The sequence below is a fragment of the Camelus dromedarius genome, chromosome 29 (assembly GCF_036321535.1).
Source record: "Camelus dromedarius isolate mCamDro1 chromosome 29, mCamDro1.pat, whole genome shotgun sequence".
Classification (NCBI taxonomy): Eukaryota; Metazoa; Chordata; class Mammalia; order Artiodactyla; family Camelidae; genus Camelus; species Camelus dromedarius.
In genome coordinates, this window is record NC_087464.1 from 17,683,769 (window position 1) to 17,704,482 (window position 20,714).

Sequence of the window (20,714 nt, forward strand, 5' to 3'; positions counted from 1 at the left end):
GAGACAACACTGACCAGGCCATCAGAGAATGAGGACCCAGCTCACCTCCTTGAGGACCCCGGTCCATGCACACCTTCCCACCGCTCTCCTGCCCCACCCCTGAGCTGGGGCTCTCCCAACCCTGCAAGCTCTGCAGCCAGTTGCAGGCTGGTGGAATGAGACGGGAACTACTGGGCTGAGCAGTCCCTCATGGTTCACACCCCAGTCCTGCTTGGTCATCAACCTATAGGTCCTTTGCCACCACAGTGCCTAGCTGCTCAGTAAGTGCTTGATGAGGAAGGAGGGACCTAAGGCAGACCTTTCCCCCACCCACCTCATGTGGAGCCATGGTAGAAATGGGAGCCACTGAGAGGGACATGAATGTGGCTGGGGAGGCAGGGAAGAAATTGCTGGTGAGGATCCTGGTTGTCCAGGAGCCAGATTCTGGGGAGTCAGAAGTTTCCTATTTCCCCTTCTTTGCCCAGTCAGGCCAGGGAAAATCCCCTCACACTGACACACTGACACACAACAACCCATCCCTCTGATCTGTAAGCTGTGCTAGGAGGTGACCCTCAAGATTCCCCGCTGAAGGTGCTAAACGAGCACAGAGGCTTGCCCTGCAGCTGACTGACTAGGGGTTCAGGCATGGGTACAACTAATGCCCCAACTCTGGGGTCCTTGTCGCGGCTTCCTTAGTGTCTTTAGATGGGTCTGTTCCCCAATCATCGCAGCTGGTCAGCTGGAGCAGCCTGGCGGAAGCTGAAGCCGTTCCTCTTACCCACTTGCCAGAGTAACACTTTGAAGCCATGCCGGACTGGACTCTCGTTCCCAGCCCCTCCTTGTGTTCACTGTCCTCTGACCTGTCAAGGCCTGCAGTCAGGCTCAGGCCACACATGGACCTCCTGGGTCCTCACTAATGCTCTACCCAGCCCTTGCAGGGAGGGGGCACTTTCTGCCTCTGTGGAAGTCCCTGTGCGTTTCTGGCCCCTCCCCACACCCCTTCCTCTGCACCAGCACAGCCTAAGAGCCCTTCCAAGTCTGCTCTGTAGTCCAGGGCCCTGGCTGCCCCTTCAGTGCTGTTCACGGGACACATGAGATCCAGGAAGCCCATGACCACAGTGGCCAAGACTTGGATCAGTGACAAGATACGGGGTATGATATGGGTTGGAAAGAAGAATGTTCTGGGAAGAAGTGAGGCCTCCACCCCCAGGTCCAGGACCTGTCTGATCTGATCCCAAAATGTGTGCTGGGTAGGCCCTGCCTTATCTCTGCAGAGACTCACTCAAGGATGTTGACATGGCAGAGCTGCGGAGGTTCAGCCATGGACCTAGAGTTTTGGAAGAGATGGGCTGGGCTGGGCTGGGCTGAGGGCTCCCTTCCCCTCTGACTGACGTTTTCTCCCCACAGCTCATTCCCTAGAACAGAACGGGCCCCCTCCCCTTCCTGGGTTCAAGATCGCCACTCTGCCTGCCTCCACAGTCCCAGCCTTCCCAGCTGGTCTCCTCCTCCTCCTGACCAGCTGCAGACTCAGACTCTCCCTGCTTACACCTCGCTCTCCTGCTTCCTGCCTCTCCTGAGACAATCTCACGCACAAGAACCATTTTCTTAAGAAGGGCTGTTACTGCTAATCCCACAGCCTGGGACACATTCCAGAGAAACCAACACAGGGCTTTGACCAATGTTCCCATGCTCTGGACTATCAGGGTTGGAGATCCTGGGGCACTTTCCAAGAGGTTCTGGGAGCCTGGTCTGTGAGCTCCTCAGCATGCTTTATATATAAGCTTCTGGTTCCTACCGAATCAACTCTGCAGCAACGTCCAGGTTGGTAAGGAATTCTCTGATGGTCCTTGTTCTAATTCTTAAAAAAATGCCCCCACCTTCTTTCTCCTGCTGCAGGCAGTGCTGATTCAGAGACACGAGTGAGAACGAGTCTACCATTCAAGTGGCCCTTGTCTGGTAGATCAGTCCCATTTGAGAACCTGCAGTGATAAAAACAGTGATTCCAGGAAGACTTTGGGGCCCCAAGGCTCTCAAAGAAGCAGCAGCCCCAGCTGCTCTCCAGTGCCACGGAGCCCAGCAAGTCCCCAGAGCCAGAGGCAGGCTGTCCCCTGGCACTGCCTTTGTTCTTCCCTGAGAAGAGGGCCACACCTGCTTCCCTGTCTCTCCCCAGACAGACTTGCTCAGGGACTCTTCAGTGACAGGGCCCTGGGGAGGGATGATCAAAGAACTAGAATCTTGGTCATGGAGGATCAGGGCTGAGGCACCACATCTCGAACTATCACTGAGTGTGTTTCCTGTAATACAGTCAATCAAGATGTTTTGGGACAAATCATCCCAAGGTCAAAACCAAGTATCGGTAACACTGAGCTCTAGCCCCTCTTGGAAGGAGGGGGTGGGGGATTACAATGTGCATTAACATAGTAAAGGCTCTGAGAAAGCCTGTGGGAAATAAACTTACTGCATTTCAGTCCATGATTTCGAAACATATTTGATTACACTTTTTTTTTTTTCTGGCAGAACACATGCTAATAGAACACCTTTTACACCTTTAGGAACCACTGCCTGCTCAGCCTCTCTCCTCACCGGGAAGGGCACCAGGGAGGGCCCTGGCTCTCACTGCCACCCCTAGAAGGCTTGGCCCAGGTGTGGAGGGCTCTACATCCTCACTACTCAAGTATGTCTGTGGAGCAACTGGGTTGCTGGGATCTTGTTAGAAATGCAGAACCTCAGGCCCCACCCTAGACCTACTGATCTGAATCTGCATGTTAGCAAAACCCCCAGGGGATCTGATAAACGGCAGTTTGAGAAGCACTGTTCTACATCTCCTGTTCTTCCCCCTCCAAGATGGCCAGTTGGGTCATCTCCCCAGCTAGGTGGGGGCCCTAGGCTCCGTATCTGGATGTAGTTGACATAGTCTGAACCTTGTACCTCTGTTTAGGAATTCCCCACATTATGAGTTCTTCTTCCCAAGAGCCCATGAGGGGAACCAAAATGGACTGCCAGACATCGACAAGGCTTCATTTTTGCAGAGGCTCATAAAAAGGACCATGGAGTTCTTCCGGCTTGGCCGCCCCGTCCCTGATCAGATGCCTCTTCCACAGAAGGACCTGGAGACTCAAAGATGGTCATCTTGGGGGTCCAACCAGAGTCACTTCTGAGAGTCAGTCACAGCCTCCCCTAGAAGGTTGGTAGTGATCATTCACAAGGGTCAAACACAGTCACTCTTAGGAGCTCTCCCCTACCCCCGCCAACCCCCTTAGGCACCCAGAAGAAAGGAAAGGTAAGCCAGAATCTAGGGAGAAGATGTTTTATTGAGATTTTGCTACATAGATAGCTACCAAAAGCTGAGAGGACTAAATGGAGCAGCTGCTGTCTCCCTCTGCACAGGTTACCTAGGAACCCATGGGGAGGGGGAATTGGGGGGAGCCTGACAATGACTACATAGAGAGAGGACCCCTGGATGGTATCTGGAATGAGGAGTCTGATATGAGAGAGGAAGAGAGAGAGGCTAACAGCCTAGGTATCACAAGGGAGGGAAAAGTGAGGGCCAAATAGGTCACAGCACTTGGGATCATTGTGTCAGAGCCTGTACCACGTCCTTCACCAGCATAGTGCCGATCACCATCTTCTCACTGTTGACTGTCAGCTGGGCAGCTCCAGTGGGCTGGGCGTCCAGGGTCAGCAGGACCAGGCTCCCGCTGGTCAGTGTCCTCCCTGCAAACCTGGGGTGGGAGTAGAGGAAGGGGCTCAACCCTGGGGCATGGGGCCCCTCCTTCAAACCAACCCATCTCTTCCCCTCTGCTGGTGGTCAGTACCTATACTCATCAGATGTCCCACAAGGGACACGACCCAGGTTAGCAGTGGCAGTAACTTTCTGTACCACAACGTGGTCACTCCGACAGGTGTCTGGCAGCGTGAGCTTCTCTGTGATCTCATTCATGCCCGTCAGCTTTCCTGGGGACAGAGGTCTTGATGAGGGCAGAGGCCGTGGTGGGTGCACCTGCGTCTGCCCACTTAGCACCCTCACCAGGTTCTACTCAGGCTGGGCAGGTCTGAATCTCCCTCACTGGTCTTGTGGAGGGGTCACGTCCCTCTTGAACCTGGCCCTCCCTCAGGGACCCTCTGTCTCCTCACCCCACCCAGGGCTCTATCCACAGTGCTGACCAAAGACTGAGCTGGCGTTTCCCCACTGTCAGACGTCTGGGCCACCAGCCACTTGGGAGTACCAGTGGACTTGGTGGCCAGTCAGTCCTTCCTAGTTGGCCCTCCAGTCCAAGTTCAGATCTCTCCCAGCTCCTAGAGGTTGAGTCTTCACAAAGAGATCACTGGTGGCTGCTGCTGGTCCCTACCAGACAGGCCAGAGTCCAGTAGTCACATGCAGCCCTCACAGGTGGACCCCTTATTTCACCTGTGGCAATAGCTCCAAACCTGCCCAGGATTCCTGAAGCCCTTGGGCACCCACAGCATCCCTAGAAACCCTCAATCCACTGACCTCTCCTCTATGCTCACACGCGCTAGCCAGCATGTGAGCTCCTCCATCTGCCCTCCTCTTCAGCCTCTCTCTCCTCCTCCTGCTGCTTCTCCCATTCTTCTCCTTTTGAGAATGGACGTGCCCCTCCGGTTGCTTTCACCCCCTCCATTCCTTACTAGTGACATTTTCTTGCCCCTGTTCTTTTAGCTTCTCCATGATTAAGTCTCCTGGCTCCTCAGAAGTCCTCTCCAGAAGCCAGATCCCTCATCATGTTAATGCTGTGTCTTCCCCCACCATTCACGGCCAAGGTCCTCCAAAGAGGACTCCATTTCCTCTGTGTCCACTTTTGCAATGACCTGCTCTCTCTGATACTGGCAGCAGCTTCCTATCTGTGGCTCTGAAGGTCTTTGGTCATCCTCCTGTACACCCTCTAGGCACTCTTCTACCTTCTCATCTCTCATGGTTCTCCCACCTCTTACTCTGTTCCTTCTCTTATCCTTCCCTCCTTTTTCTCCTGAAAAACACAGGTTTTCCTCAAGGAAGGTCCTTGGCCTTCTTATCTTCCAGCCCATCTCTCTCCCAGGCTGATCTCACTCATATTCACAGCTTCAATTATCACCTCTGTGTTCCTGACTCCGGCATAGGAGTATTTTCTGGGCACAGACCCACATTTTCAGCTGTGTACTAAACACCTCCTCCTGAACTTCCCAAATGTATTTCAAAAGCAGCTTATCCAAAACTAACCAAGATCTTTCCCCCTCCCTTACCATTCTTTCTTCCAGATCAGGAGTTTGGCAAATTACAGCCTCAAGGTCAAATCCAACCCACCACCTGCATGACCCATGATTCTTTTTTATATTTAAGTGTTGGAGAAAAAAATCAAAAGATGGATATTTCATGACACGTGAAAATTATATGAAATTCAAATGTAAGTGTCCACAAATAGAATTTTATTGGAGTACAGCCACATACATTCATTTACATATTACCTGTGGCTCTTTCTGTGTTACAACAGTGAACTGCCACAGAGACCATGACCCAGAAAACCTAAAACATTTGTTTTATGGTCCATTAAGGAAAGAGTTGGCTGACCCCTAGTCTAGATGAACAGCACTGCCATTCTCCGTACCATCTAAGCCAGACATTCTAGAGTAAGTTTATATGTCTCCTTCTCCTCCTTCTTAGGGCAAATGCCAATGGCTTCTCTCTCCCCCACTGCAGACTTTCATTCTTTTTGCTATGGCTCTAATCCTGGTCCTCATCATCTCTCATCTGATCTTCTGCAATAGCCTTATAACTAGTCACAGAATTTAGTCCAAGGCCACACACCAAGCAAGTGACAAGTTTAGAACTTAAAGCCAGGATTCATGAAGCCCCATATTTCTTCCCACTTTCCTCTTGCAGATTCTCTCAATTCCAGTTTTAGCTGTAAATGTTACCAAATTCCTCTTTTTGAAGCAGAGGTCTGAACCTGACCCCCTCATTGCTCAAAAAAACTTCAATGACTCCTCCACTGCTAGGAAAATGAAATCTATAGTGCTTATCTCTCTAACGATGGACTTGGACCTTCTGTGACCCCTTCCAGCTCTGGGATTTTTGGACTGAAACCCTTTAGCATAGCATTAAAGGTTTCCAGAAACTAGACCAAACATATTTTTAGCTTTGTTCTCACTACTCCCCTATGCTAAGAACTTCTATGTCCCAAAGCAAACTGCTCCCTTCCATTCTTCCTCTAAACTTTCACTAACACATACTCATGATGTTTCCCTCAGTAGGAATGCTGGCCTACAATCTTCTGCCTGGCTGAGTCCCAACTCTCTCCCAAGCCTCACTGAAGCGTCCTGGAGCCACAAGTTGTGAGGCTTCCCTCGATCTGCAGGAGCTGGGGCTCCCTCAGCATGACTGTGTGGTGGAGCTGAATGAGCCCCAGTGGGTGGTGCTGAACGCTCTCCCTGCCCACCCCCAGGAGCACTCACCCTGTTCCTTCTTGAACTCGTTCTCACTCATGAACACGGGGGCCATCAGCTCCCCAACAGGTGGCTGAATGGAGACATAGAACTGTCGGGTTTGGGTGCTGGGAAGGGTAGGAAGAGACAGAGGGAGAGGTAGTGAGACCAATATCTCTCCCCTCACCTCCCACTTTGCCTGGAGGCAGGGCTTAGAGGCAGCAGGAGAGGGAGGTAAGACCTGAGGTCTTGGGAGGCCTTCCAGACCCATCAGATCATGGTGTATCCCCACCTACTATCACCCCACCTCTCCCCAGCCACCCTACTACCCCTTTCCATGAGTTGGACACATACCACAGCTGGAAGTTGGCCGCCTGGGTCGAGTCACAGAAATTAATGCCCATGATAGCAGTGGCAGACTCTCCAGGTGCCAGGGACTCTGCAGCAGTATGAGGCAGGGAAAGGGGGAGAAGGAGACACCATCACGACAGGTCTGGAACCCAGGCCCATTATCCCATCCACTGCCAGAGCTGACCACCCCTCTATGGAATCCTGGCTTTCTGGGCCCTTGGAGACTGTTCTTGGTTTTTTCCTAAATTCTAAACACCTTTCCCCATTTAAGTCAGTTCTGGAACAACCAAGCCTCAAGCACCTCTTGCCCTGATATGGACTTTCTCATTTTCTAGTCTGTCTTGTCCACCAGGGCATGGACTGTGTTAGATGCCATCTCCATGCCCCTATAGTTTAGACCCTGGCCTGACACAGAGGGGGCCTCAACAGCCACAGAAAGACCAACTCCACCCAGGAGCCTCTTTCTCCACCACCTTCCGCACCGATTTCAGGAAATTCCTGGATGCTGATGCCAGCAGGCAGTTTGGGGGTGCCCACATGCAGGCCCTTGATGGGGGTATCAGAGCTGTTGGAGAAGTGGATGTGCACAGACACCATGTGGGGGTCCCCGGAGAAAGGTTGGCGGCTGAAGGTGTAGTCCACAGCCAGCCCCTCGCCAGCTACGCGGTGCAGCAGCTCCTGCCTCCCAACACCCAACACTGGACTCAGCAGCTAGAGGAGAGGAGGAGTGGGGGAAGTATAGACATGAGCAAGAAGGAGAGAGCATGTCCCAACCTTGTCCCCACCTGTGGTCACAGCAATAGGGACTCAAAGCTGTCCCATCCATCACACCCCCTTCACACAAACCCATACCATAGGATGCAGCACAGAAATGTGTCCCTGCCTCAGCCCAGTGCCTCCCCATCCCACTCACTGAGGGCACCAGAGAAGAGTCTGTGAGTGTCAGGCCCTCCAGGTCAGTAGCCAGACTGGTGGACACAACCATGGGAGGAGACACAGGCTGGACACTTGGAGGGGTGACTGTGGGAACATATGAGGAAGACTGATGAGGGAGAGGCAAAGTGGAATTGGCTCAGATCTAGCAGGAACCCAAGGCTCAGGGAGCAGACAGTTCAGCACCATGGACAGCGAGGTACGTGGCAGCCTGGTGCCTCTGCAGGGATACCCACCCTTGACCCCAAGCCCACACCTGGGGAGGTTGTCCTGCTGCCCTTTCAGGGCTGAAGATGTGTTCTGTCTGCTCCCCCAACCCTGAAGCTCTGAGAAACCTAATTCAGAACTCCCATGGACCTTCCAAAGTCACATTACCTAGGCATCCTTCCCCTAAGACTTCTACAACCCAAACTCACAGTCCTCTAGATCAAGCAGGGAGATCTCCTTGGCTGCAGGGGCACTTTTGCTGCTGGGAGGCTGGAAGAGAAATGTGGGATGTGAGTGTGGAAAGGGACTATCCTGGCCTGTTTGGGTTGTGGGGAGATGCCTGGGCCTGGCCCAGAGGATGGGGAGGGCCCTGGTCCAAGAGCCCACCCCCTTTCTGCCCAAGGCTCTCACTGTTTTTTTTCTCCGGGAGGCAGGTTCCACCTGCTCCTCCTCAGTCTCTGATGTCATCTCAGACTCTGATGAGCTGCTGCTGGAATCGCTGCCCTCGTCTGAGGACGAGCCTTCTCCTTGTCCCTCTGACACCTTCTTCCTCTTCTTCATCTTCTTCTTACCTTCCTCCTCACTTTGTTCACTGGAGGAGAGGGGGCAAATGGGGCTCAGGCCCAGCCTGGATGGCTCCCCCATGCCTCACAGAAGAGCAGGAAAAGCCTTGGAAAGCAGGGGTGAGGGTGGGGAGCCTGGGCCAGTGGAGTCCACACCTGAGCTCCTAGGCCTGTGCCAGCTCAGGCCCCCGTCCTGACTGCTCTTCATGCTGCCCCCGTAAGGTGCAGGCCTGCCGCAGAGACCTCCAGCGAGCAGACCAGCAGGCCCATCAGCTCATGGGGAGGCTCAGGGGCTCTTAGGAAACTGGCTATTAGCCCTTCTTTTCCTGGGGAGACCCCGGAAGCCCCCCAGTCATCTTACCTCTCACTACTCCTCCCTTTCTCCTCGTCCTCTTCCTGGTCTTCATTGTCAGACTCACTGCTGGACTCCCCAGAGCCACTCTCACTGCTGCTCTTACTGTCCGATTCACTCTCAGACCCGGGGTCTGTGGATAGACCATCTCAGGCTGCTCTCCCTTGTGTGCAGGACTCCTAGGGTTCCCTGGGTGCCCAGCTTCAGACTCAGCACTGAAGCAGTAAGCCTCCCACACCCTCAACCTGCTCCCAGTCCCAGACGCCAACTAGATCACCTGGGACAAAGATGGACCTGGATGGACAGAGACCTGAACAAGCATCTGGGACATGCAATCCCTTAGGTGCATAAACACACGTGCAGGTGCACTCAAGCAGGTGCACACCCTGTTGGACACATGACCATATGAAACATGAGCACACACGTGCTCCAGTCAGCCAGCCACAAGGCACACACATGGGCAGGAGCACAGGGCCCCAGCTCTGCCATCTCCTCACCACTGTCTGCAGACTCTGTGGGGCCTGACTCCCCCTCAGAGTCTGAGTAGAAGGGTTTCTCCTTCTCCTTCCTCTTCTCCCGATTTGAGCACTTGGTCCATTCCGGTACCTGGAGATGGGGGAGGGGGTCATTAAATGATGGGTGGGGAGGGGGAGGGAAAGCATGAGGCCCTCTAATCTGTCACCCTGCCTCTTCTTGGGGCCCCAACTGGTCCTGTCACCAAGAGGGAATAACGGAGGGGAGGGAAGGGGCACTGTCCACAGAGGGAAGGGGATGCTGCTCACAGAGGGGCACTGCCAACAAGGAAGAAACAGGGTATAGGGAAGGCACAGGGCTGCAGCACACAAGGGGAAGGGGAGGGGGCAGCACAGGGTGGGAGAGAGCACTGCACACGGAGCAGAGGGCACACAGCACACAGGGGCAGGGGACCTCAGTGTATTCGCCCAACAGGCCCACGTGGGTCTCAACAAGGGAGAGATCTTCTTCCTGTGCATGGGGAGGGTATCAGGAGGGCTGGCTGGCACACCCAGGGCTCCCTGCTGTCTATCCCTCTGCACACACAACTCAACCCTCCACCCCTGCTGACCTCCACCCCTGCTGACCTCCACGTTGCGCACAGATGGATCTGGGGCTTCCTCTGGCCAGTCTGGGAGCTCTTGGTAGCCCGTGGCCTTAGCGTTGAGCAGGTGGGACAGTGAGCCCAGCTGGAAGTGGTCCCGGTCTGGGGACAGGGTAAGAGGTCAAGCCAATGGTGACAGTGAGGAAATTGCCCTGGGACTTGTTTCCTAGGTGAGGCTGGGTGGTGATTCTGGTTGGAAACCCCTAGCTAGACAGAAGAAAGGGGTGGTCGTGTCCCCTGATGGTACTTCTGCCCTGACTGAAACTTCAGGCCCATATGCTGGAAAAAAGGTTGTATGGCCCAGCTAGAGCAGGGCTGAAGGACAGGAGCAGAGGAGGGCAGGAGGGGACTCAGCTCAGAGCTGCTGCTGGCTTGTCCTCCTAGGTCTACCTGCTGGGGATGCAGAAATGTGAGTGAGGCTTCTCTTCCAGGGCAGTGGGGACTGTGCTGTTGTAAGTCAAGCTCAGGAAGGAGGCCTACTTGGGACCAGGGTAGCAATTGTGAATAAGAGGTCAAGGGGCAGGGAGGTGTGTCTGGTCAGGCTCCAGACTTCATGGGGAGGGGTGAGCAGTCCGAAAGGGAGTGGGAGGGAGTCAGGGCCGAGGAGGGCAACGCAGAAACTTGTAAGTGGGAATGGTGTTAGAGAGAAGAAAAGGACCATTCCCCTTCCTCCTGGGAGGTTTTCACATCTGCCCCATCCCTCAGAATCTCCCTATTCCTGAGGTCCAGGGAGGAGAAAAAGCAGAACAAAAAGATCTGCAGGAGAACCGAACTTGGTGAAGGAGGCTGCCCTCCTGGGTAGGTTCCTGGGTCCAGAGAGCCAGCTGGAGGACCCTCCCACTCCCCGCCTCTCTCAGAGCCTTTGACATGGGAGACCAGCCCAAGAAAAGAGGCAAGGCTGAGGGCCTGAGGCCCAGGGTTTGGGCTGAACGCCAGTGACAGCCCACCAAGTGCTGGCAACTGTTTTCATGGGATCCTTACAAACCCACACCTCTCCTTTGTATGGTGTTTTACTTCCTGTCTTCCTGGGCCCGTGGTATGCAAGATCTGGATATATAGAGCCTGCTCAGGGAGGTGGCTAGAAAGGGGATCCGGAGAGGAGAGACCCAGGTGAGGTGATGCTGGCGGTGGCTGTGAGTGGGTGAAGGAGCAAGCCCTCGATGCTGCACGCTGGGCAAAGAGCTGGGCCCCAGGGACAGGGCTGGCATGTCTCCAGAAGTCCTGCCCATCAGAGCCTGGCACCAGGCTAAAACAGAGCTCTCAGCGGGGAGGTCTGGGACTGGGGTGCCAGCCAATCTTCCTCTTCCTCCAGGAAGGCTACTCTTGATTTCAGCTCCCACCTTTGAAGGATGACTCCAAGACTGGGGCTGGTTTGGGTGCCAGGAAGAGCTTCTTGGCATGGCGGCTGAGGGCCCCACCCTGCTCCGAAGGGACGATGAGCTGCCGGGTGAAGCGCGCTCGGTCTCGGATATCGTAGTTCTGGTCATATTTGGCCAGACTCAGCACATACTGGGTCAGCAGCTTGGTCTGGGGGACAAGAGGTGGGGCATCAGCCATCACAGAAGGTGGGGACACAAGAGCTCTCTGAGCCAGATTCTTTAAGCCAACAGCTCCAAGCAGTGCCGCCTCCACCCAGTTTTCCCTCCCACCCTGCCACTGTGTCAGACCCTGCATCTTTTCTCACCTCACCGGCCCTGACTCCTGACCCCAGCTTTGATAACTGCCATGAGTCAGCAAAAGAGGCTGCCCTTTTGGAATCCTCCCTCTTGGCCCTGGATGCCATTCTTCCTCAGGTTTGTGGTCCCTGCTGCCCCAGGCCCAGTTCCTACCCCACCTAGTCCAGGCTGGGCCAACCCCTCTACTCTGGGCTGGGGTGCCACAGTGAGTGAAGGTCTGGAAAATTCTGCTGGACCTCACAGCTTCCAGGCTCCATCACCCAGGGGAAATTATACAACAAGAAGAGAAAGGGGGACACAGGAATGCCCTCAGCAAGGCCCCACTGATCCACAGAGCAGATTCTGAGCAGCCCAGGGGTCTCAGAGGCCATAATCCTCCCCTGGAAGATTCTAACGAGATCAGAGCAAACTGCAGCTGCCTATGGGTTTGCTGAAGTCACATAGGGTTCATAGTCTGGAGTCAAGGCAGCCATATTCCAGGACCCCAAACCTCAACTTCTGCTCTGATCTGACTAGTCTAACCTGTCTTTACAAAATGAGGGTGCTGGCCATCATTTATGGAGTATCCTCTAGTGCCAAGTACTGTGCTAAATGTTTCACTATCTAATGTAATTTCCACAACCCTTCTGAGGGGTGGGTGCTATTGCCCCATCTACACAGAAGCAGACTCATTAAGTCACTTTCCCAGGTTAAGGAGCCAGTCAATGCTGCATCCAGGCCTGGACCCACCAGAGTCTACTCTATCTGCTTCTCCCTACTGCTCACCATCCATGGCTGCCCTCATCCAGGTCTCCATCCCTCAGGATCAAGACAGTCAAAACCCACCAAGTACATACATCCTGTGTCACCACAGCCAGAGTACGTGGGGAGATTCTGAGCAATGGGGACCAGCAAACCAACTCCTGAGGTTTACGGTTACATAGTGTTACATCTAGCCTTGGACATGGATGACCTAGGTGATCTGGCAGGGGCATCAGAAAGATGTCCATGAGGCACAGAGCCCCAAGATGCTGAACCAAAATCATCTGTTCCACTCCTACATACAGCATGACCCACGGGGACTTCATGTTCAGCTCAGTCCCTTCCAGCATAGTACCATCTACAACGCTGCTCCATTATAGGTAAGTACTCGGAACCACATACTACCCTAGGATGCCACCATCAAAATGGACTTCATCACAGACCTGCCTCTCCCTTGGCCAGACACCATCTCACCAGCCAAGGCTAATGGGCGCCCTTATCAATGTGGTCCATTAGTAAGATGCTGCTGATCTTCCTCCACAGACTTCCCAGCTGGCTGATCAGACTTTCTCCCTCCCCCGAAATCCTTGCCTAGTTCTGGAAAGAAGTGTTCAGGACTTGGATCCATCTGTCCATCTGTCAACAACCAACATAAGGAGGGACTGGACCACCCTCCTCCACACTGCAGGATTTGCCTATAGCAAATTCATTACCCTGCTCCCTCCTAAGGACCCATTTCCCAGGGATTATGACAACCAGTCTGCAGCACCCCAGGCCCACCCCTCCACCTCCCACCTCAGCCTAGGAGTGCAGGAATTATAGGCTGCTCAAGAGGGCCTATGAAACATGCTTCATTGGACCAAGAATGGAACAAGTCTCCCACTGACCAGTGGGCTCCAGCTGCCGGGGAGAATTTTAAGTTGGGAACACTGATACTTTTTCAAGAACCTATGCTAATGTAACTGCTACCTTGCAAACACCTATTAAATCATCCTGGGGAAACTAGCTATTCAAAAAAATAAAATGAATTAAAAGACATTCTCATCTGACACACTGCATAAAAATTAGCTCCAGATATGAGGCAGACAGATGCCTAGGTCCTCTCCCGCAATCCTTGCCTCCTGATGCTCATGCCTTGATCCCCACCCCTTGAGTGTGGGCAAGACCTGACCAATAGAATATGGCAAAAGTGACCGGGAAGTGAAATGTAATCCTATGATTATGTTTCATTATATAAGACTCCAGCCTTGCTAGCAGCCTGGTTCCAGAGACTTTTTTCCCTGTAGCTTTGAAGAAATAAGCAGCTATGCTGGGAGAACCCATGTGGCAAGGAACTGAGGGTGGTCTCCACCTGCCAACCAGCAAGAAGCAAGGGCCTCAGTCCTGCCACTGCAAGGAACTGAATCCTGCCACCAACCATGTGAAACTGGATGTGAACCCTTGCCCAGCAGAGCCCCCAGTTGAGAATCCCAACTTGACCAGCACCTCAACTGTAGTCTTACATAAGACCCAACTAAACCATATCTAGAACTCTTGACCCATAGAAATAGAAAACAAACTTGTTGTTTTGAGCTACTAAGTTTATGGTAACTTACTACACAGCAACAGAAAATTAATACAGTGGATTAAAAAACATGAAAATAGAAAAAAATCTGGAGGAAATTAATGGATGAAAATTTTAATTCATATGTGAATGGGGAAACAACTTTCTAATACAAGGTATTGGCAGGAAACAGAAATGAAAAGACTAATGTATTGAACAAGACACAAATGTACAACTTCTGCATGACTATATATAGGCATCAATTTTTTTTTTAAAGCTGAGGAAATATAAAATTAATGGTGATCTTTTCTAAGTAGTAGATCTATGGCTAATTTAAACCTTTAATTAATATTTTTCTGGATTTCCCAAATGTTCTATGATGAGCATGCATTAGTTTTAGGACATATTAAAAAAAGTTACAAACTTTTTAAAAAGTACTGCCGAACTTATCAGAATCTTCCATCCACTGTAGAGGCCAGATTTCGGTTCCTATCATGCCCTAAGCAGACCCCCCTCCCACATATCTCACCAGGCATACAAAAGCAAACTCACCTGCCAAAAGCATTCCAGACAGTTGCCCCAAGTGGCTGCAAGAACCACCCTCACTATCACTGCCACCCCCAGCACTCTCTCAGTGCATCTATTATTAGAGCCTTTGTGGCCTCTGGCCTAGTATCTGATTATCTGCTAAGGAACAGAAGGGCAGAGCTCCTTGGTCTTCTCCTTGACCACAGCCTGGGCCAGGATCTGGTGTGCAGTGGGGGTCAGTAAGAGAGGGAGATGGCTGGGATTGTTGAAGCCCTGTGGCAGGTCCAGAATGTTACCCATGGTACTGTGATGGGGGAAGTATCTCTGCTTTTTTGCAAAGATAGCCATGCGCACATCCAAACTACCTCCCTCTTAGTATGCCAAGAATTCCCCTTCCTCCACTACTCCCAGAACAGGCTGGGAGGGGAGAAGAGAGAGGAGGGTAGGAGGTTAGAGGAAAGCTCTCTATATTGAGTCAAAGAACCATTCTAAGGGGCCTGTGCCTGGAAGGACCAACCTTCAGGTGAAGGGTGCCTGGAGGTCAGTGTCCACTTGCCTAAACAGCCTAATCCGTGCCCTGATAGGGCTGGGTCCCCTGTGTCCTGCCCAGGAAAGGGGTTCAGCCATATACCCACAGCTCTCTGTGCTAATCCTGACCGCACCCTTTATTGCTCTGCATATGGTGCTGTTTCCTCGACTTGGCTATGAGTGTTTGGGGGCCAGTAAACATGTCTTACTCACTGTCATTATCCCAGGACATAGCTCAGTGCCAGGCATAGTAGGTGCTCAGGAAATGCATGTTAATTAAATCAGTGAATAAATGCACATGCGGCTGACAGTGACAACTCGGGGGAAATGCCACGTGGGCACACCCAGGCTTATGAAAATATGCCCACATCACCATTCTCAGGCTCAGGACTCTGGCTCAGTCCTGAGCCTGTCAGATGCCCACCTACTTGGGCAGCCACCCACTCAGGCTGCTTCATCTATTCAAATGTTCCTCCCACCTGCTTCTTCCTCCCATTTGAATAAAGGAGACACACAAGTATTTGTTCGATGACTGAAGGCTTCCCCGTGGTGCTCCCTCTAACTTTTCTGTCTCCAATCTGCTTCTCCCACGGTAGTGACACCCACAGACCCAGCCCCTCATTGCTTCCAGACAGAGGCTGTCATTTCCACCACCTGACAAGAGTCCCAGCACGTGACAGCCCTGCCTCCCAGCTTGACCCACTCTGGCCACCATGGATCAAAGGAGCCGCTGATGAAGCACTAGTGCCACCATCCAAAGCATCCCATAGAATGACAAAGAGGCCACCTTCAGGCCAGCAGGGATGTCACAGTCTCCAGGGTGTGGCCCAGATGCTTTGCTCCAAGGGTTGGCAAACTCTTTCTATCAAGGGGCCGAGTAACTATTTTAGGCTTTGCAGGCCACGTGGACTCTGCTGCAACTACAACATCCACAGACAATAAACAAATGAATGAACATGGCTGTGTCCTAATAAAATTTTATTTACGAAAACAGTCAGCAGGCCAGATTGGGCCCATGGACGGTAGTTTGCCAACCCTGGTCTTGACTAACTGAGTGGGGCAGTGACTGTGGGAACTGTCATAGTGCTTGGTGTCCCCAGTACCTTGGAAAGCTCTGCACATTATACTTTTTTCTTGGCAGAATCTCCTGGGACCATCTCAGAGGATGTCAGACACTCAAGAGACTTAATATCCTGGTATTTCAGCTCAGTTGAGCCATGTCCTTGGCTACAGTGCCTCTTATAACCTTTCACCTTGGGAATGACAATGGCTGCCAATACCACCCAAGGCTGAGCACAAATTTGCCCTCTTACCCCTGGCACAGACTAGCTAAGCATCACCAAGCTTCCAGAGGAAGTACAGACCACATCTCCTGGGACACAGAGTCTCCCATCAGTGCCTGTCCCTGCCGGCCCCTCCCCTTGGCCACAGTGTTCCAAAGGCAGCAGGTAGGGACACTCCCACTGATAGACTGGAAGTTACAACCCCAAAAGAGAGCCTCTTGCACCACGCCCACCAGGCCCTTGGGTCCCCAGAGGAGCTGTGGACACTGGGAAAACACTGGCTACCTGGGCAGACCAGCCACCTGCCCTGAGCTCCCTCTTCAGAAAGAGGTGCTAGAGTTCATGCCTACCTGGTGAGGGCCCCCCACTTCTGGGGCCCAGAATGTTTGAGGAAGCATCTTGCAATCTTTACCTGCTTAGAGTTGGTCAGGTAGAGCTTGGCTGCCAGGTTGATGACCTGCAGCTTAACAATATCCTCCTCTGCTGTGAAGGACTTGGCCATTTTTCTCAGGACGTCAGGTGCAATCCTGGGGACATGCTCACAGTATTCACCAATGAGCCACAGGATGCTGGCTCGGGCCATGGGCACCTGTGGGTGTGGGAGAGGAGTTAGGACTGGGGTAAATGTGAGAATGTTGGAGGGCCTGCCAGGGAACCGGCACTCCTCCCATCTGTGCTGACCTATTGTATCATGGGATTCTCTGGAAATGGGGGTGGGAGGTGGTGGGAGAGAGATTATACAGCAAGCATTTCCTGGGCAGCATCCCCTTCATCCCTAGGGTTCGTTAGCATGAGCAGAGCCTTCAAGCCCCCAGTTCAGTCATGGTTTGATATAGAAGATTGATTTTCTGGATCCATTGTACCCTTAATGCTTAACTGCCAAGTTATTCTTCCTGAATCTTCAGGAACTCCTTGTTTGAATGTTTCAACTTGGCAGTCTAACAGAAAAACACATGATTTGTCAATCGGCCACCCTGGGCCAGAGCTTTGGAGAAAACATGAGCGGTGGTCCAGACCGTGGATGGAGTTCAGCAAGGGATTCCCAAAGGGAAGGCGAATCAGGGTCACATGGCTCATCTATCCCCTTCTTCCACCTGAAGACCTTTCAGAGCCAGTATGGAAGATCTGGAAGCTTATTTTTATTAAGGCCAGTGTTTAACTATAGGGTCTTAAAATCATGGGGAGGATATTGGTGTGGGGGAGGGAAATATGGGGTTACTCCCTCACCTGGATGTTGTCTGTGAGCTTTGCCAAGTGTTTGATGATCTCTCCGTGCTGTGCTGGCTGCATCTGCAGCAGCTTCTTAATGACAACCACTGACTCTGCAACCACGAGCTCTGTGGAACAGGAAATGAGCGTGTGGAGAGGAGAGTCAGACGATCACACACAGGTAGGCAGACGCACTTGTGATGTCCCCAGGCCCTTGACTCTTTTCGTCAACCTCCTGTACTTCTGCGGGTTCCCTCAGAGGTGTAGGAGCACTTACACACCAAGTGAGGCAGACAGACTGGTGAACACACACTGCCTGTACAGACACTGGCCATCAGAGTCAGACATGCAGGCAGACACCCACTAGTCATTAAAGCTGGACACTCAGACACAAACACTGACCATCACGGTTGGATAGCAGCTGCACCAGGCCGTTGAGGCAGGTGTCACGGACTCGGCCTATGTTAGTTGCACAGCGTCCAATGGCCTGGATCGTGGCTGCCACAAAGTCCTTGTCCATGCTGCGAATGTAGGTCTGTGGGACACCACAACAGTGACCCCTCATTCCTCAGGCCTAACTCGGCAGTGACTGCAGGCCTGAGGGTGACCTTCCAGAAAGCTGTTACCCCTCATTCAATGACTCATCATGCCAGAGAATAAACTCCATGAAAAGGAGTGACATCCTCTCCCATTACTCAGTGATTCCCTAACCCAAAGCCAGCAGAAGGCATTGGGAGGGGAGCTAAGATAGCAGTTTCTCCACTTTGGGCCCCTAAGAGGTCTGACCCACCAGGACAATTTCTCACTGAGCACAAGGAGCTGTAGGGCAACTCTCCCAGGCCCCTCTGGCCGTGAGCTGACCCCTGACCCATACCTGGAATTCCCGTAGGACAGTAGGGATGTTGGTCTCATTGGCCAGGTTGGTCAACACTTCGAGCTGCAGGGAGGCAGAAAATGGGCAGCATGGCTAGTGGGTTTTCTGTGCTTTCACAACCCTTCATTCCAAACACACTTCTTCCAAACACACTTCACAAGAAAACGATCCTCAGGCAGGACAGCCCTGCATCATCCTTAGACTGGTGAGGAAACTGATAAATCATGAAACTTGTCCAAAATGTAGCATGACCAGTTTACATCTTTAATGGACTCCCTGATAGAATGTGCTTATAGTATGATCATGTCACCTCTCTACCTCCAAGAAAAAGGCAAAGCCTCCTATTGCTTTTAGGATAAAGACCAAAGTCCTTACCACAGCCTGTAAGTCCCCAAATGGTCTGACCGCTGTCCACCTCTGATGTCCCACCATTCCCCTCCTTACCCTCCCTGCCCCAGGCAGACAGACTGTCAGTCAGACCTCTCCTGCCTCATGGCCTTTGCAGATGCTGTTTCCTCTGTGTGGAGCACGTCTTCCCATTCCTGTCCCTGCATTTACCTGGAGACTTCCTGTTCATTTCTCAGGTCTCAGCTCAAGCCTCATCTCATGAAGGAAAACTTCCCTGACATGAGACTAGATCAGGCCCTCCTCTTTCTGCTCCTATATAGCTCTCTGCACTTTCCCTTCATATATTTTGCAAGTGGATTTTTACCTATGTTTTGTGATTAGCTGCTCAATGTCTCCTCCTCACCCCAGCCAGACTGTAAGCTCCACAAGGCGGGGTGCCTGACTAGTTTGCTGTCTGTTGTACCCCTCAGTCTAACCATAAGACACACAGTAGGTGTTCAGAAGGGTTAGGAGGATTAACTGCTGCTGAATGAAGTCACTCAAAAATGAGGAGAGCAGGAATAGAAGGTGAGTATGGGCTCCTGCCACTTTTCCTGTGGGTGTATGTTTGCACAACAGCCTAAGGGGGTAGGCGTGTGGGAGTGATAACACAGTGGGTGGGAGACAGACTATAATGGGAAAGTATGAATTTCGGAGTCAGCAGACCTGAACTTGGCTAGTTATCTCACCTCCCCGAGTCTACATTTTTATAAAGTGGAGAGAATGTACACCTCCTGAGGTTCTCATGAAAGTTAAATTACTTCATATGTGACAAGTGGCAGGTGTACAACATGTATCAGGCAAAGGGCGGCTCCTTTGGCCCTGTCCCCCTGCTTTCATTCACTTGGCTTCCTGGGCAAACATTTGTGACTGGAACAGCAGTGCCAGAATTAGGCAGGCACCAAGGTGGCCAAGTGGATATTTGAGTGGGTCGGTGGGGGTGGAGGCAGAAAGGCCACATCCACTTCTGTCCATCACTTACCTTTAGGATCTTGATCTGGGTGGGGTCGGTGGACCTGATGTAGAAGCTCTTCAAGTACGGCTCGAACATACCCTGGCACAAGAGAGGCAGCCCCAGGGAGCTCCACCGCAGCCGTAGACCTGCTTCTCCTCCAGGGCACCCCACTCCTCTCCTGCCCCAGGGCCCAGTACCCTTCTTCCCCTAACTGTCCTTCACTCCTCCATTCTTCCCTCCTCCTCACACCTGACCCGGTCTTCCTTCACCGGGCTTTCCTCCCTCAGCGGCCCCGGGATCCACGCTCTGCTTCTCCACTTGCTTTTGGGGTCTCCCCTCCCCATGCTCTGCACAGCCAAAGCACTCTCCCATTCTGCCTCCGCCCACCCCCGTGCCCTCAGCCTCGCAGGAGCCAGCCCCGGGACTGCCAGGGCAGACCTTGGTCACTTGCTCACCCGGCGCTTGATGGACATGGTGGCCACGTTCTGGAGCACCACGTACTGCACCTCACTGTGGAGAGGAGGGGTCAGAGGTACCTGGGCCCCTCGGCTGGGGTGAGGGGCAGCAGGTGGAGAGAAGGGAGGAGAGCCAAATAGGAGGGAGGAGAGGAGCAGTGTGAGGAGGGCACCGGTGGGAGGAGGGCAGGGCTGGGGTCAGCGCGGGAGCTGGTGGGCTAGGGCCCGTGGTGTGATGCGTTTATGGTGCGGGAGAAGCGGGGCAGGCCCGGGCCCAGCCCCCGGGTGTGGGAGGGGCGGGCGCCCACCTGTGGCTGCGCAGCAGGCGCACGAGGGCCTTGGCGATGACGCCCACCTCCGCCTTGGGCGCCAAGTGGAAGTAGAGCTGCGCCACCGCCATGACCACCGCGGCGCTGCGGCTCTGCAGCAGCGGCTTCGTGTTGCGCAGCAGCAGCCGGTGGTCGGGGTCCATGACGTAGGGCTTTCGGGCGGGCAGAGCAGTGGCGGTCGCCTCCTCCGATCCCGGGCCCTTGGCTTCATCCTCCTCGGAGCCGTAGAAGGCCTTCTCAGGGTTCTCCTCCAGCAGAGACTCCTGGAGAGGGAGACAGGTGGGGCA

The 20,714-nt window shown here is 53.1% G+C and overlaps 1 protein-coding gene across 2 annotated transcripts in view; it reads right to left on the reverse strand.

The window, feature by feature from the left end:
• Positions 1-3,272: 3,272 nt before the first annotated feature.
• Positions 3,273-20,714, reverse strand: part of AP3B2 (adaptor related protein complex 3 subunit beta 2) — a 31,556-nt gene continuing 14,114 nt past the window's right edge. Inside the window, exons 8-26 of one of the 2 annotated variants that reach the window (XM_031440644.2) lie at positions 20,407-20,690; positions 20,099-20,153; positions 19,671-19,742; positions 18,302-18,364; positions 17,830-17,962; positions 17,446-17,555; positions 16,631-16,807; positions 11,260-11,446; positions 9,903-10,021; positions 9,300-9,408; positions 8,812-8,935; positions 8,299-8,479; positions 8,097-8,157; positions 7,661-7,767; positions 7,230-7,458; positions 6,751-6,835; positions 6,427-6,524; positions 3,795-3,933; positions 3,273-3,701 (exon numbers count right to left, since the gene is read on the reverse strand). In XM_031440644.2, the coding sequence (XP_031296504.2) occupies positions 3,551-3,701; positions 3,795-3,933; positions 6,427-6,524; positions 6,751-6,835; positions 7,230-7,458; positions 7,661-7,767; positions 8,097-8,157; positions 8,299-8,479; positions 8,812-8,935; positions 9,300-9,408; positions 9,903-10,021; positions 11,260-11,446; positions 16,631-16,807; positions 17,446-17,555; positions 17,830-17,962; positions 18,302-18,364; positions 19,671-19,742; positions 20,099-20,153; positions 20,407-20,690 (2,484 nt within the window). In that variant the 3' untranslated portion in view covers positions 3,273-3,550. Of the gene's footprint in view, positions 3,702-3,794; positions 3,934-6,426; positions 6,525-6,750; positions 6,836-7,229; positions 7,459-7,660; positions 7,768-8,096; positions 8,158-8,298; positions 8,480-8,811; positions 8,936-9,299; positions 9,409-9,902; positions 10,022-11,259; positions 11,447-16,630; positions 16,808-17,445; positions 17,556-17,829; positions 17,963-18,301; positions 18,365-19,670; positions 19,743-20,098; positions 20,193-20,406; positions 20,691-20,714 lie in introns of both variants that reach the window. The other variant, XM_064480631.1, reaches the window with a different exon arrangement.